The sequence below is a fragment of the Bos javanicus genome, chromosome 29 (assembly GCF_032452875.1).
Source record: "Bos javanicus breed banteng chromosome 29, ARS-OSU_banteng_1.0, whole genome shotgun sequence".
NCBI lineage: Eukaryota > Metazoa > Chordata > Mammalia > Artiodactyla > Bovidae > Bos > Bos javanicus.
This window is the reverse complement of record NC_083896.1, coordinates 18,379,876-18,394,514: the sequence shown is the minus strand read 5'-3', so window position 1 is coordinate 18,394,514 and position 14,639 is coordinate 18,379,876. Positions and strand designations below refer to the sequence as shown.

The following is a 14,639-nucleotide window of genomic DNA, read 5'->3' as shown; positions in this document are numbered from 1 at the left end:
TTTCAAAAAATATCCTGAGAATTCTCTCCAGAGTCTGAGAAGTAATTGTAGTATCTAGTTTCCATGGTTGGATGAGTCAGGATCCCAAGAATAACATTTCACTTTTTAGGCCTTTACAGAAGACGTGACAACTACATAGATGACAAAGACGCTTCTTAACTCATAGAGGACCAGGGCTTACTATATTTTGTATATAGCATATTTTAAAATATATTCTATTTATAGTTTAGCTCCAGTGTTTTGGAGCTGTTTCAAACTTACTTTAAAACTGATTAATTATATTTTTCCTTTAATTTCAGAGTTCAGTTAAGTTCCTTATGTCATCCCCTGAAATTGCTTCGCTCTCATGGGGGCAAATGAAAGTACAAGGCTCTACAAAAATCTATAAGGATTGCAAAGTGTGGCCAGGGGGAAGTCGGGATTGGGATTGGAGAGAAACAGGAACTGAGGTAAGCTATTAGTGTCTGGTTGAAACTGTGTAAGGCTGGCCAAGTAATTTCCAAACTCCTAAGCCTTAATGACCAAGTTCCAAGTGAAAAGTAACTATTTCTTTCATTCTCTCCCTCTTTCTTTCTCTCTCGATATAATACACATACCACTAAACTCACCATTAAACTTTTAAAATATGAAATACAATTGACTTTTTGTCATAACCTTGCACCGTAACTACCATTACTAATTCTAGGACATATTTATCATCCCAAAGGAAAGCTCATAACCATTAGCAGTCATTCTTTCTTCCCTCTCTCCAGCTCCTGACAACTATTACTTTCTGTTTCTATAGATGTGCCTATTCTAGACATTTCAAATAAACAAATTCATTCAATTCTCTTAAGTACAACCTAGGACTGGAAATTCTAGGTCATATGGTAACTCTGTGATTCACCTTTTGAGGAACTGCCAGACTGCTTTCCAAATTAACTGTACCATTTTACACTATAGATGTTAGGAATTTATGATGGTTTCAATTTTTCTAAGTCCCTCCTCACCAACACTTACTCTTATTTGCTTGGCTTTGCTTTTATTATATCATCCTGCTGCTAAGTTGCTTCAGTCGTGTCCGACTCTGTGCGACCCCACAGACGGCAGCCCACCAGGCTCTGCCGTCCCTGGGATACTCCAGGCAAGAACATTGGAGTGGGTTGCCATTTCCTTCTCCAATGCATGAAAGTGAAAAGTGAAAGTGAAATTGCTCAGTTGTGTCCGACTTTCAGTGACCCCATGGACTGCAGCCTACCAGGCTCCTCCATCCATGGGATTTTCCAGGCAAGAGTACTGGAGTGGGGTGCCATTGCCTTCTCCGATTGTATCATCCTAGTTAATGTGAAATGTTATCTCATTGTGATTTGAAGTTGCATTTCCATTATACTTCCTCCAGTATTCTCAGTGTACCATGCTCAAAATAGAGTCTCCATTCTGTGAGTGGAGGTTGGTTAAAAGAAGGGAACCCTCAACTCACCCTCCACACTCACATGGGACTTGGCTTAAGCAATAGATAGTTGCAGGCAGTATCATAAGCACTGATATCCTGATTCTTCCAGGAAGAAGGTCTTATAGCTGGTAGCAGAGACAAGGAATAGCCCTTGGCTGCAGCAGACTGAAGTGAGTTTCCACCTCAATGGACTAGGAGGAGGGAGGCAGGTAGCAGTCTTTCTTAAAGTATCAGATTCTCACCTTTCCTACCAAATATTTCTATTTTTTTCTTAAATACTTATTTCTTAATTTGCTCTTTACTCTTTGGGCCTTCCCAAAGTCTTTTTAAAAAAATATTTATATATTTATTTGGCTGTGCAGGATCTTGGTTGTAGGAACTATTAGTTGCAGCATGTGGGATCTAGTTCCCTGACCAGGTATTGAACCCAGGGCTTCCTGCATTGGGGCAAAGTCTTAGCCACCAGACCACCAGGGAAGCCCCTTTCCATAGTGTTTGAATGATTGGGGTTAAAACAAATTCTTTTTAGGTTATGTTTTTTGGTTTGTTTGTTTTAATAATTTTAAGTGTGGGTAGTGGAGCTCCTCGTGCTCTAATGATGGAAGTTGATCCTTCGATTTTGAAGGATGGTTTTGCTGGATATACAATTTGTGGTTGAAAGTGTTTTTCTTGCAATACTTTGAAAACATCATTCCACTTTTTTTGATGTTACTGGTTACTAATGAGAAATTAAATGTTATTAAGGTTTCCTTGGACTCAACAAGTCACTTCTCTCTTGTTGCTTTCAAAATTCTCTTTAGCTTTTGACAGCTTGACTATGATACATCTATCAGTACATGCGGATCTCTTTGAGTTTATTTTGCTTGGAATGTATGGAACTTCATAAATGTGTAGATTGTTGTTCATCATTAAATTTGGGAAATTTTCACCAGTTACTTCTTCAAATATTCCTTCTGCCCCTTCTATCTCTCATCCTCTGTGAAAACTGTTGGGGGTATGTTGTGGGGGCTTTTTGTGTGTTTTTGGTAGAGGTTTTTGGTGTCCTACAGGTTTCTGAGGCTCTCTTCATTATTTTCATTCATTTTTCTGTCCCTTTTTGCAGATTGGATCATCTCAATTTACGTATCTTTCAGTTTTGCTGATTCTTGCCTACAGTTATACCCCTTTAGTGTAATTTTCATTTCAATATTGTACTTTTCAGCTCCAGAACTTCCTTTAAAAAATAATTTCTATCTCTTTATTGTTTTTCTCCAGTTAGATACATTCTTACACTATCCTTTAATTCTTTAGATATGGTTTCCTGGTACAATGACAGAAGTTTCCTTATATGCTTGAAACCAGTAAGTGTTTTACTTTGGTTTAAGGGACTCTGTATGAAATTTGGGGTATGCAGTCAACATTTAGCCAGACACTTTAAAACTCTGCTTGATCCTTGCTTATGAAGACTCTCAAAGTTACCTAGAATTGTGACCTTACGGCCTTCTCAGGTGATTTCTGGGCATATGTACAACCCTGGACATGTGTATGGCCTTTTCAATACCAAGGTTCATATCTGAGCTTTTCAAAGCCTCCTATAAACATCTCATTTTTTATTCTTTTCATGTTAGTTTTTCAGAACCTCTCACTTGCCATGTTGTCTACTACCTCAGGCAGCTGCACTGTTAAACAATTGTCTCTGACTGTTTTTGACAGCCTTCTCCAGGAGAAAAGATGGTTTGCACTGGTGAGCTCCAACTTAGATCAAATAAAGTCTATGAGTGAGGTCTTCCATGGAACCACCACACAGGTTAAATAATGACAGTTCTCTGGGGATGGGCATTTGAAGGAGCTTTAATCCATTATTCTATCTTGGGTGATTGCAAAGCTGATGGTTTTCACTGTGATTCCAGGTTGTTGGTTTTCAAGGTGATCACAGAAGTGATAATGGGATAGTGGGATATGTTAAAGACCCCATTATTCTGTTACTGTTAATTTCTCCTTTTATGTCTGTTAACATTTGCCTTATATATTGAGGTGTTCCTATTTTGAGTAATACCTATGTTTTTAAATTTGTTGTTTCTTTTTCTTGAATTGACCCTTTGATTATGTCCTTCTAACAGTATTTATTTACTTTTATAATTTTTATTATTTTTTGGCTGCACCACGTGGCATGCAGGATTTGTGTTCCCCAATCAGAGATCAAATCTTTGCCCCCTTAGTGGAAACTCAAAGTCTTAACCACTAGAGCACCAGGGAAATCCCAGCAGGTTTTAAAGTCTACTTTATCTGATATAAGTATTGCTTCTCTGGCTTTCTTTTTATTTCCATTTGTATGGAATACCTTTTATCATTCCTTCATTTTCAATCTGTAGGTGTCTCTAGATCTGAAATGAGTCTCTTGTAGGCAGCATATATATGGGTCTTATTTTTATTTATTGTATTGTATTTATTTTATTTACTTGTATTTATTCAGCCAGTCTATGTCTTTTGATTGGAGCATGTAGTTCATTTACATTTACGGTCATTATTGATGTATGTTCCTAATACCATTTTGTTAATTGTTTTGGATTTGTTTGTGAGGTCTTTTTTCCCCTTTCTTCTTTTGCTCTTTTCTCTTGTGATTTGATGACTGTCTTTAGTGTTATGTTTGGATTCCTTTCTTTTTTGTGTGTATATCAGAGATTTTTGTTTACTGTGAGGCTTTTATATATTTATATACATACTAGACCATTCAGGTATGACCTAAGTCAAATCCCTTATGATTATACAGTGGAAGTGAGAAATAGATTTAAGGGACTAGATCTGATAGATAGAGTGCCTGATGAACTATGGGCAGAGGTTCGTGACATTGTACAGAAGACAGGGATCAAGACCATCCCCATGGAAAAGAAACTCAAAAAAACAAAATGGCTGTGTGAGGAGGCTTTACAAATAGCTGTGAAAAGAAGAGAAGCGAAAAGCAAAGGAGAAAAGGAAAGATATAAGCATCTGAATGCAGAGTTCCAAAGAATAGCAAGGAGAGATAAGAAAGCCTTCCTCAGTGATCAATGCAGAGAAATAGAGGAAGACAACAGAATGGGAAAGACTAGAGATCTCTTCAAGAAAATTAGAGATGCCAAGGGAACATTTCATGCAAAGATGGGCTCGATAAAGGACAGAAATGGTATGGACCTAACAGAGGCAGAAGATATTAAGAACAGGTGGCAAGAATACACAGAAGAACTGTACAAAAAAGATCTTAACGACCCAGATAATCACGATGGTGTGATCACTCACCTAGAGCCAGACATCCTGGAATGTGAAGTCAAGTGGGCCTTAGAAAGCATCACTATGAACAAAGCTAGTGGAGGTGATGGAATTCCAGTTGAGCTATTCCAAATCCTGAAAGATGATGCTGTGAAAGTGCTGCACTCAATATGCCAGCAAATTTGGAAAACTCAGCAGTGGCCACAGGACTGGAAAAGGTCAGTTTTCATTCCAATCCCAAAGAAAGGTAATGCCAAAGAATACTCAAACTACTGCACAATTGCACTCATCACACACGCTAGTAAAGTAAGGCTCAAAATTCTCCAAACCAGGCTTCAGCAATACGTGAACCGTGAACTTCCAGATGTTCAAGCTGGTTTTAGAAAAGGCAGAGGAACCAGAGATCAAATTGCCAACATCTGCTGGATCATGGAAAAAGCAAGAGAGTTCCAGAAAAACATCTATTTCTGCTTTATTGACTATGCCAAAGCCTTTGACTGTGTGGATCACAATAAATTGTGTAAAGTTCTGAAAGAGGTGGGAATACCAGACCACCTGACCTGCCTCTTGAGAAACCAATATGCAGGTCAGGAAGCAACAGTTAGAACTGGACATGGAACAACAGATTGGTTACAAATAGGAAAAGGAGTACGTCAAAGCTGTGTATTGTCACCCTGCTTATTTAACTTCTATGCAGAGTACATCATGAGAAACGCTGGGCTGGAAGAAGCACAAGCTGGAATCAGGATTGCCGGGAGAAATATCAATAACCTCAGATATGCAGATGACACCACCCTTATGGTAGAAAGTGAAGAGGAACTAAAAAGCCTCTTGATGAAAGTGAAAGAGGAGAGTGAAAAAGTTGGCTTAAAACTCAACATTCAGGAAACTAAGATCATGGGATCTTGTCCCATCACTTCATGGCAAATAGATGGGGGAAAGTGTCAGACTTTATTTTTCTGGGCTCCAAAATCACTGCAGATGATGACTGCAGCCATGAAATTAAAAGACGCTTACTCCTTGGAAGGAAAGTTATGACCAACCTAGATAGCATATTCAAAAGCAGAGACATTACTTTGCCAACAAAGGTCCGTCTAGTCAAACCAGACCACTGGTTTTTCCTGTGGTCATGTATGGATGTGAAAGTTGGACTGTGAAGAAAGCTGAGCCCCGTAGAATTGATGCTTTTGAACTGTGGTGTTGGAGAAGACTCTTGAGAGTCCCTTGGACTGCAAGGAGATCCAACCAGTCCATTCTGAAGGAGATCAGCCCTGGGATTTCTTTGGAGGGAATGATGCTGAAGCTGAAACTCCAGTACTTTGGCCACCTCACTGGATTGAGTGACCTCACAGAGTTGACTCACTGGAAAAGACTCTGATGCTGGGAGGGACTGGGGGCAGGAGGAGAAGGGGACAACAGAGGATGAGATGGCTGGATGGTATCACCGACTCGATGGACGTGGGTTTGGGTGAACTCCAGGAGCTGGTGATGGACACGGAGGCCTGGCGTGCTGCAATTCATGGGGTCACAAAGAGTCGGACACGACTGAGCGACTGAACTGAACTGACTGATATGAAGTGACTGCTAAGTCACTTCAGTCATGTCTGACTGTTAGTGACCCTATGAACTGTAGCCCAAGAGGTTCCTCTGTCCATGGGATTCTCCAGGCAAGAATACTGAAGTGGGTTGCCACACCCTTCTCCAGGGGATCTTCCCAATGCAAGGATTGAACCCATATCTCTTATGTCTCCTGCACTGGCAGGCGGGTTCTTTACCACTAGCGCCACTTGGGAAGCCCATATCTATCTACCTATCTATTTATCTATGCTTGTTTTAAATTGCTGACCTCTTAATTTCAAATGCATTTTAGATAACCTGCATTTGTACTCCCCTCCCCTCACAATTACTTTTTGTTTTTTTCTTTTTTTGGCCATGTCACACCACATGCAGGACCTTAGTTCCCCAACCAAGGATCAAACTCATGCTGCCAGCAGTGGAAGTGCAGTCTTAACCACTGGACTGCCAAAAATTACTTTTTTGATATTATATATTTTACATCTCGGAGAAGGCAATGGCACCCCACTCCAGTACTCTTGCCTGGAAAATCCCATGGACGGAGGAGCCTGGTAGGCTGCAGTCCATGGGGTCGCTAGGAGTCGGACACGACTGAGCGACTTCACTTTCACTTTTCACTTTCATGCATTGGAGAAGAAAATGGCAACCCACTCCAGTGTTCTCGCCTGGAGAATCCCAGGGACGGCAGAGCCTGGTGGGCTGCCATCTCTGGGGTCGCACGGAGTCGGACATGACTAAAGTGACTTAGCAGTAGCAGCATTTTACATCTCATTGTTTTGTGTCTCTGTTAGCCACTTAATTGTGGATACAAATAATTTTACGATTTTTGTCCATTTAACTTCCCTAGTAGCTTTGTGTGTGGATTATTTCCTACCTTTATTGTATGTGTGCCTTTACCAATGAGCTTTTCCATTTCATAATTTTCTTGTTATTAGTTGTGGCCTTTTCTTTCTGCCTAGAGTAGATCCTTTAGCATTTGTTGTAGAGCTGATTTGTTGGTGCTGAATTCTTCTAGCTTTTGCTTATCTGTAAAGTTTTTGATTTCTACATTGAATATGAACAGGAGCTTTGTTGGGTAGAGTATTATTTGGTTATAGGTTTTTCCTCTTTCCTCACTTTAAGTGTATTGTGCCACTCCCTTCTGGCCTATGGAGTTTCTGCTGAAAAATAATCCGATAACTTTATAGGAGTCCCCTTGTATGTTATTTGTTGCTCTTCCCTTGTTTTTAATATTCTGTCTTTAATTCTTGTCAGTTTGATTACAATATGTCTTAATGTGTTCCTCCATGGGTTAATCCTGTATGGGACTCTGCTTCCTAGACTTGGGTGACTTTCCTTTCACAGGTTAGGAAAGGTTTCAGCTATTATCTCTTCATATTTTTTTTCAGGCTCTTTCTCTCTTTGCTTTCTGGGACCCTTATAATGCCAATATTAGTGGGTATGATGTTGTTTCAGAGGTCTTTTAAACGGTCCTAATTTCTTTTCATTTTCTATTTTCTGTTTGGCAGTGGTGATTTCCACTACTCTGTATTCCAGCTCACTGATCCATTTATCTGCTTCATTTAGTCTATTATTGATTCCTTCTAGTGTGTTTTTCGTTTTAGTTATTGTTTATTAATTCTGTTTCATTTTTCATTTTAAAATTCTTTGTTAAAAACTTCTAATTTCTCTCTCTGTGCATCCATTCTCCTCCCAAGTTCTTTGATCATCTTTAAGATCATTACTCTGAACTCTTTCTCAGGTAGGTTGCTTATCTCAATTCTTCTTCTGGGGTTTTATCTTATTCCTTCATCCAAAACATATTCCTCTGTCTCCTCATTTTTTCTACATTGCTATTTGTATTTTTAAGTATGTGGTAGGTTAGTTATGTTTCTCCACCTTGGGAAAAAAAGTGGCCCTGTATAGAATAAATCCTGTGTGTCCCAGAAGTACACTCCATTCTCAAGGGCCAGGGGCCAGCTGGTCCCAAGGTAGTGTCCGGGCTGCATTTACAGACTCAGTTTGCAGGCTGCAGGACTGACTGTAGGTTTTCTTGTTTTGGTGTCTGCCCCCTAGAGAGTTGAGCTGGGTCTTGACCCTCTGTTGGGCAGGGCTTTGTCTAGAAGCATGTCCTGTGGGCTCAGGAAGTCTACAGGCAGCGCCTGTCTGCTGATAGGTGGGGCCGTGTGCCCAGCCAATCTGTTGCTTGACCTCAGACATCCTAGCACTGAAGCCTACAGGCTGTTCTGTGGGACCAGGTTTTGATGTGTGAAGGTATCAACCTCCAGGAGAGCTCATGCAAATGAATGTGCCCTGATGTTTCTGCCACCAGGGTCTTTGTCCCCAGGGCCTCCCTTCCCCCACTCCCCAAGAGACCCTCCAAAACCAGCAGGAAGGTCTGGGCCAGTCTTCTATCAAATTACTGCTTTTGCCCTTGGTCCCGGTATGTGTGAAATTTTGTGTACACCGTTTAAGGGTGAAGTCTCTATTTCTCTCAGTCTTGATGCACTTTTGTGTTCAAGTCCTGTTGGCCTTCAAAACCAAGTCCTCTTCATGGTGCTGGAACCCTGGGCTGGAAGGCCTACATGGGACTCAGAACTCTCACTTTTGTATGTAAAGATGTGTAACATATTTATTCTCCATTTTGTGGGTTGTGTACCTGGGGAGGTATGGAATTCAATTATATTGTGAGTCCACCCCTCCTAGTGGTCTCATTATGGTGTCTTCATTTTGAACTTCAGGCACTCATTGTTTTGATCCAGACACCTAGTTGTTTATTACCTACCTGGATCTTAGGAATATACTGGACTGGTAAAAGGAATGGGAAGGCTTTGAGATATAGAAGGGACAGAATAAGAGAAGGCTGAGGAATAAGAAGCTATGATGCTTGTGAACCAAATGACTCCACTGAATTGTTTCATAGAGTAAAGCTAGAGGGGTGTAAGAGTAGACAGTGGTATGGTTGACGGTGTCGCAGACCTCAGTTTACATTTATTTAGTGGACAAGGCATAGCCACTTCAGATACTGAAGCAGGAAATTCATGTGACTGACAACGATTTTCCAGACTATGCATTTAAGATATATTGGAGTACCAACTTATAAGTGTGCCACATTGGAGAGATTTTTTTTCTTCAAAAATGGATTTAACACCATATACTGTATTTTTCCCATATAAGACTACATGAGTTAATATTACTTTTAACCTCATTCTGCATTTAAGGAAGCTTAGTAAGCGCAGAGGTACATAGCTAGAAAAATGTGAAATCAAATGGTAAATTCAGGTCAGATTCTAACTTTCTTTTACTCCATCATGATTCTTATATCATAACTTTAACGTTAAAGACTATAAAACTGTAACAGTACCATTGTTGATAATAGGAAAATGGGGAAAGTTTGCTCTAAGTTTAGTTTTCATCTTGTTAAGTTTCACCTGTCAGCTGAATACATAAGAGGAGGTGTTCTAGAACTAGTTAAAGAGAGAAGAACTAGGAAAGATGAGAGGAAAAGCTGAGGTGTTAACTAGAACTCATCTGCATAGGAGCAAAAGGACATCTAATCAAAGCTATTACACCTCGGAGTTCTCATCTATAAAATGGAGATAGTAATATTACCTACTTCATAGAGCTGATCTAAGAATTAATGTACTGTGCTAGATACGGTATAAAAGTGAAGTGAAGTCGCTCAGTCATGTCCAACTCTTTGCGACCCTGTGGACTGTAGCCCTCCAGGCTCCTCCATCCATGGGATTCTCCAGGCAAGAATACTGGAGTGGGTTGCCACTTCCTTCTCCATAGGTACAGTACAGGCATTCAATAAATGATGCTGTTATTGTTAAGTTAGTAGTAGTGTGGGTGGATATGAAACAGCAAATTTGAAAACTATTAAGGTGAGAGAGTCAGATTGGGAGTTTGGAATTAGCAGATGCAAATTGGTATATATAGAATGGATAAATAACAAGGTCCTACTGTATAGAACACGGAATTATATTCAGTATTCCGTGATAACCCATAATGGAAAAGAATATGAAAAAGTATGTATATACATATGTATAACTGAATCACATTGCTGTACAGCAGTAATTAAAACAACACTGTAATTCAACTATACTTCAATAAAAATTTTAAAAGGTGAAATTTGCAGGATAAGACAGTTTATTAGATTTAGCGGGCAAAGGAGAAGTCTGGCATGGATAAATGGGTACATGGTTGTACCATTTATTGAGACTGGGTATATCAAGAGGAGAAACAAGTATGTTTGTGTTTGAGACAGAGGCTGGGTAGATAAAAGGAGTAATTCTTTTGGAATATGTTGAGTTTGAACTTACATTAGGGCTCTAGATAGAGATTTCTAGCCAATATTTAGATTTATAGGTCCAGGCACTGTCACATTTTAGCTAGATATCTTAACCAAGTTATATAGCCTGACTGTGTCTCAGTTTAACCATTTCAAAATGGAGAATAATAATGTCTATTTGTTATGGGTTGATGAAAGAGTAATACATGGGTTGGGAAGAATAAATTTTAAAAATGACACCAGTTGCCATCATGCAAATTCATTCTTTCTCCCACTCAGTATTTCTCAGTGTAATTCATGGATCTCTTACATCAGAATCATCTAGAGGTTTGTTTAAAAGGCATGTCCTGATCTCCCTCACTCCTCCCAACTGCTAAATCAGAATGTCTTGAGGATGGGACCTGGAAAAAAATGTATTTCACTTGGTTGCTTTGAATACTAAATATGTTCATCTTTGTAAAACATCTGCCACAGTACCTGTCACATAGGAGACACTTGATTTTTTGTAATTTTTAAAATTTTCTTTTCTTCCTTAGTTACCAGAAAATTATGTGCTTGGCACATAACAGTGCTCTACACTATTAGTTTCTCCCAATAGAACTACAGAAATGATCAAATTACTTCTAAAAGTCTCAGAAACACTCTGATTTGTACATCAGATGCTGCTTAATAAGGAATCCTTGAGGGATTAAGAGCCTGAGAGTGTTTAGAGGATTTCTTATTACTTTGGACGACTTAAATTGTTTATACCATGAACTGATGGAAGTACTATCTCTAGTTATTTTTGTGCTCTAAATATATGGTAGTCGTGCTGAGCTCTTCTTTTTTTTTTTGGCTGCACCACACGGTTTATAGGATTTTAGGTCCCCGACCAGGATTGAACCTGGGCCCACAGCACCAAAAGCATAGAATCCTAACCTTTGGACCACCAGGGAATTCCTTTGTTCAGCTGTTCTTTTTAATGAACTTAGTGATGAACAATAGTAAGTATTTATTATCATGCCTATGGACCAAGCTGGAGCAGCTCTACCCCAAGCTACAGTTGGCACGTTGGCTGAATGCTCCGTCTACCTTGGACCAGGGAGATAGCCAGGACCTGATCTTTCTTCATGGGGCTATCTGAAGCTCACAAACATAATTGCCACTGAGCAAGTATATTTCAAGATTTTGCTTGCCTCAGGTTCACCAATATGAATTTCCATGTCAGTAGAGCATAGAAGTATATAGAAGTATATATATATATATATATACACACACATATGTATATATAAGAAGGCAAGAGGAATGAATATTTGCTGAACGGTCATCCAAACTATCAGAATGTTTAGTCACATGTTATACATCTGCATATGAGTTGTTCCTCAGGTAACTTAAGCCAAACATATCCAAAGCTGATTTCATTTCCTTTTCCCTACTGCACGCCCCTCCCCCCGAAAAAATCTAGGAACTTCTTGTGTGTTTTTCCATAATTCCATTAATGGAATTACTGTCTACACAGTCATCTAGAAGAGAAGTATCACATACAATTTTTATGTCTCCAGCTTTCTCCTCCACCACATCCAACGGAGTCCATTTGTTGACTCAGCCTTGGCAAAGTCTTTCAAATCTGTTCCTTCCTAGTGCCCAGTGCTCTCACCTGGGCTGTGGAATCAATCTCCTACCTGGTTCTCCTGCCTCTTATTCTATGTTTTTGAGGTTTGTCTTCTATTATCATTTCTAAAACATGAACTAGTCATGTCACTGCTCTGCTTAGAAAACTTCCAAGGCTTTCCCTAAACCTCAAAACTAAGTAAAAACTCCTCAGGATGTGGTTTAGGGCCATTAAAAAAGTAATAATAATACAGTTCCAATTTTTTTTTTCAATTTCATCCCCTATATTTCATAAAACACATGTGAAGGCCTACCTATTCCATACCCAATACCCATTCCCTTACAAACCTACCATGATCTTTCATTTCTGTACTTTTCCTAAAACCATTTCCTCTACTTGAAATTAACTACTCCCCTCTGTACCTGTTGAAATCTTATATATCCTTCAATTCCTAGCTTTTGTTTTATCTCCTCTCTGAAGCGCTTCCTGTTAATCCTTGTAAAAATGAGCTGCTTAGCCCATTCTCAGTATTTCAGTGTATTTTGTGCCTCTATTTTAGCACTTAGTGCAGTTCAACTGTATGGTACTGAGTGGGCATTTGCCTGTCTGCCTCATTACGTGGTGAGCTCCCCAAGGGCACGAGCTATGCACTTAGCACAGCGCCTGCAAAGGAGGGGCTCAGTAAACACTGGCTGCATTGAATTTTTCATAATAAATGTTGTTAAAAATCTTTTTTACACTTTGTGACATTCCCTCTGAGGTAGGTTAATGTTGTGATTCCTTTTTTTCATCAGTTTAAAGAGGGTAGGAGCAGATTATATAGTAATTGCAGAATGGAAATATATAAAAAATTGTTGTCTTCAACCAGTGTCCTTGAAATAATAATTACTACTACCTACTCCAAAATCTCTACCAATCATTAAATAACTGCTGTTATTTAATGCAGAGCCTGGTCAAATATAGCTCTTCCAGGGTCACACCACTAGTAATTTTTGGAACCAAGATTTGAACCCTGAGTCTTTATAAAGCCTATACTTTTCTCCTATTACATACTGTCCTCATTCATTTCTATCCTAAAGCAATAACTGTCTTATTGGAGAAGAGTTTTCTATGTGGAAACATACATATATCTTTCATTTATGTTAGGCTGAAAAGGGGCAAGGAGGAAGATATAAAAATTTAAAAGAAAAGCAGGACTTCCCTGGTGGTCTAATGGTTAAGAATTTGCCTGCCTATACGGGGAACATAGATTTGATCCCTGGCCTGGGAAGATCCCACATGCCTCGGGGCAGCTAAGCCCCTTGCCACTACTCCTGAGCCAGCGCACCCGAGAGCCCATGCTCCGCAACAAGAGACGCCTCCGCAGTCAAGAAGCCCAAGCACTGCAGCAACTAGAGAGTAGCCCCCGCTCACGTCACCTCAGGATAGCCACGAGTACAACAATAAAGACCCAGCACAGCCAAAAATAAATAAGTAAAGCCAAACCCAATTAGCAGGCACCAGAAGAGAACCAAAGGAAATGTGGAAACTTTAAGCTATTTTTCTGATTTTTTAAAATTGAAATATAGTTGATTTTTACTGCACCTTTTAATTTTGAATAATATGAAACCTACAGAACAGTTGTATGACTTATGATAAATACCTTTCACAAAATCCTCAAGTTGTTAATACTTTGCCATATTTGTTTTTTCTCTCTCATCAGATACACAAACACACACATTTCCCCCCAATCACTTGAGTGTAAATGGCAGATATTTTAGCATTTCTTTCCTAAAAACATAAACTTTCTCCTGTATAGCCACAATGTCATTCTTACAACTAAGGATATCCTTGATATACTAGTATACAGTATATTTTTATTTCCCCCAAAATGTCCTTGTTATAACCATTGCTGATTTTGTGGTTTTCTTTTAATATATAATATGGCAATAGGTATAAAGTGTAACATAATTCTCAAAGTCTTGTCCATTTGACCAGACTAAAGGTTCTTATGCTCAGGACATGGCTACCTAAGGAAACAGTTGAGCTGAGCTGTCCCTAACCCGTTCTGCTTTTGTGTTTGTTTTGCTTGTGCTTCCATTCGCCTTCTAAACCTGGGTGACATGGAAAGTCTATATTGAATGTCTCCTTCCCCTTTTTCTATTTTGAAATATTTTGAACCTATATAACAATTCGAAGAAAATAATAAACACTTGTATACCATCAGCTTAGATTTACCAGTTTTTAATATTCTGGCACATTTGTTTGTTTTGTCTCTCAGTATCTTTCTTTCTGAATAACTATATTTGCTAAATCATTTGGAACTAAGTACTGACATCATGATACATAACTCTAAATGCTTTGGCTTATATCTAATAAAACAAAGGCATTCTGCCTTACATAATGTTACACTCAAGAAACTCAACATTTATAGAATATAAAATAATATCAACTCTATAATCAAGCTATAACAACTGTTCCAATCAAATATCTTTTATAACTGGCTTTCGTTTCAAACCCAAGATCCAATGAGGGCTCATGTACTGCATTTTGTTGTCATCTTT

General features: G+C 39.1%; 1 protein-coding gene across 4 annotated transcripts in view; it reads left to right on the top strand.

Annotated features, from left to right (window-relative positions):
• The window catches only part of AAMDC (adipogenesis associated Mth938 domain containing), a 34,618-nt gene that overhangs the window by 9,380 nt on the left and 10,599 nt on the right, over positions 1-14,639 (top strand). For all 4 annotated transcript variants that reach the window (XM_061406162.1, XM_061406164.1, XM_061406165.1 and 1 more), the window contains one exon: positions 300-449. In XM_061406162.1, the coding sequence (XP_061262146.1) occupies positions 318-449 (132 nt within the window). In that variant the 5' untranslated portion in view covers positions 300-317. The remainder of the gene's footprint in view (positions 1-299; positions 450-14,639) is intronic.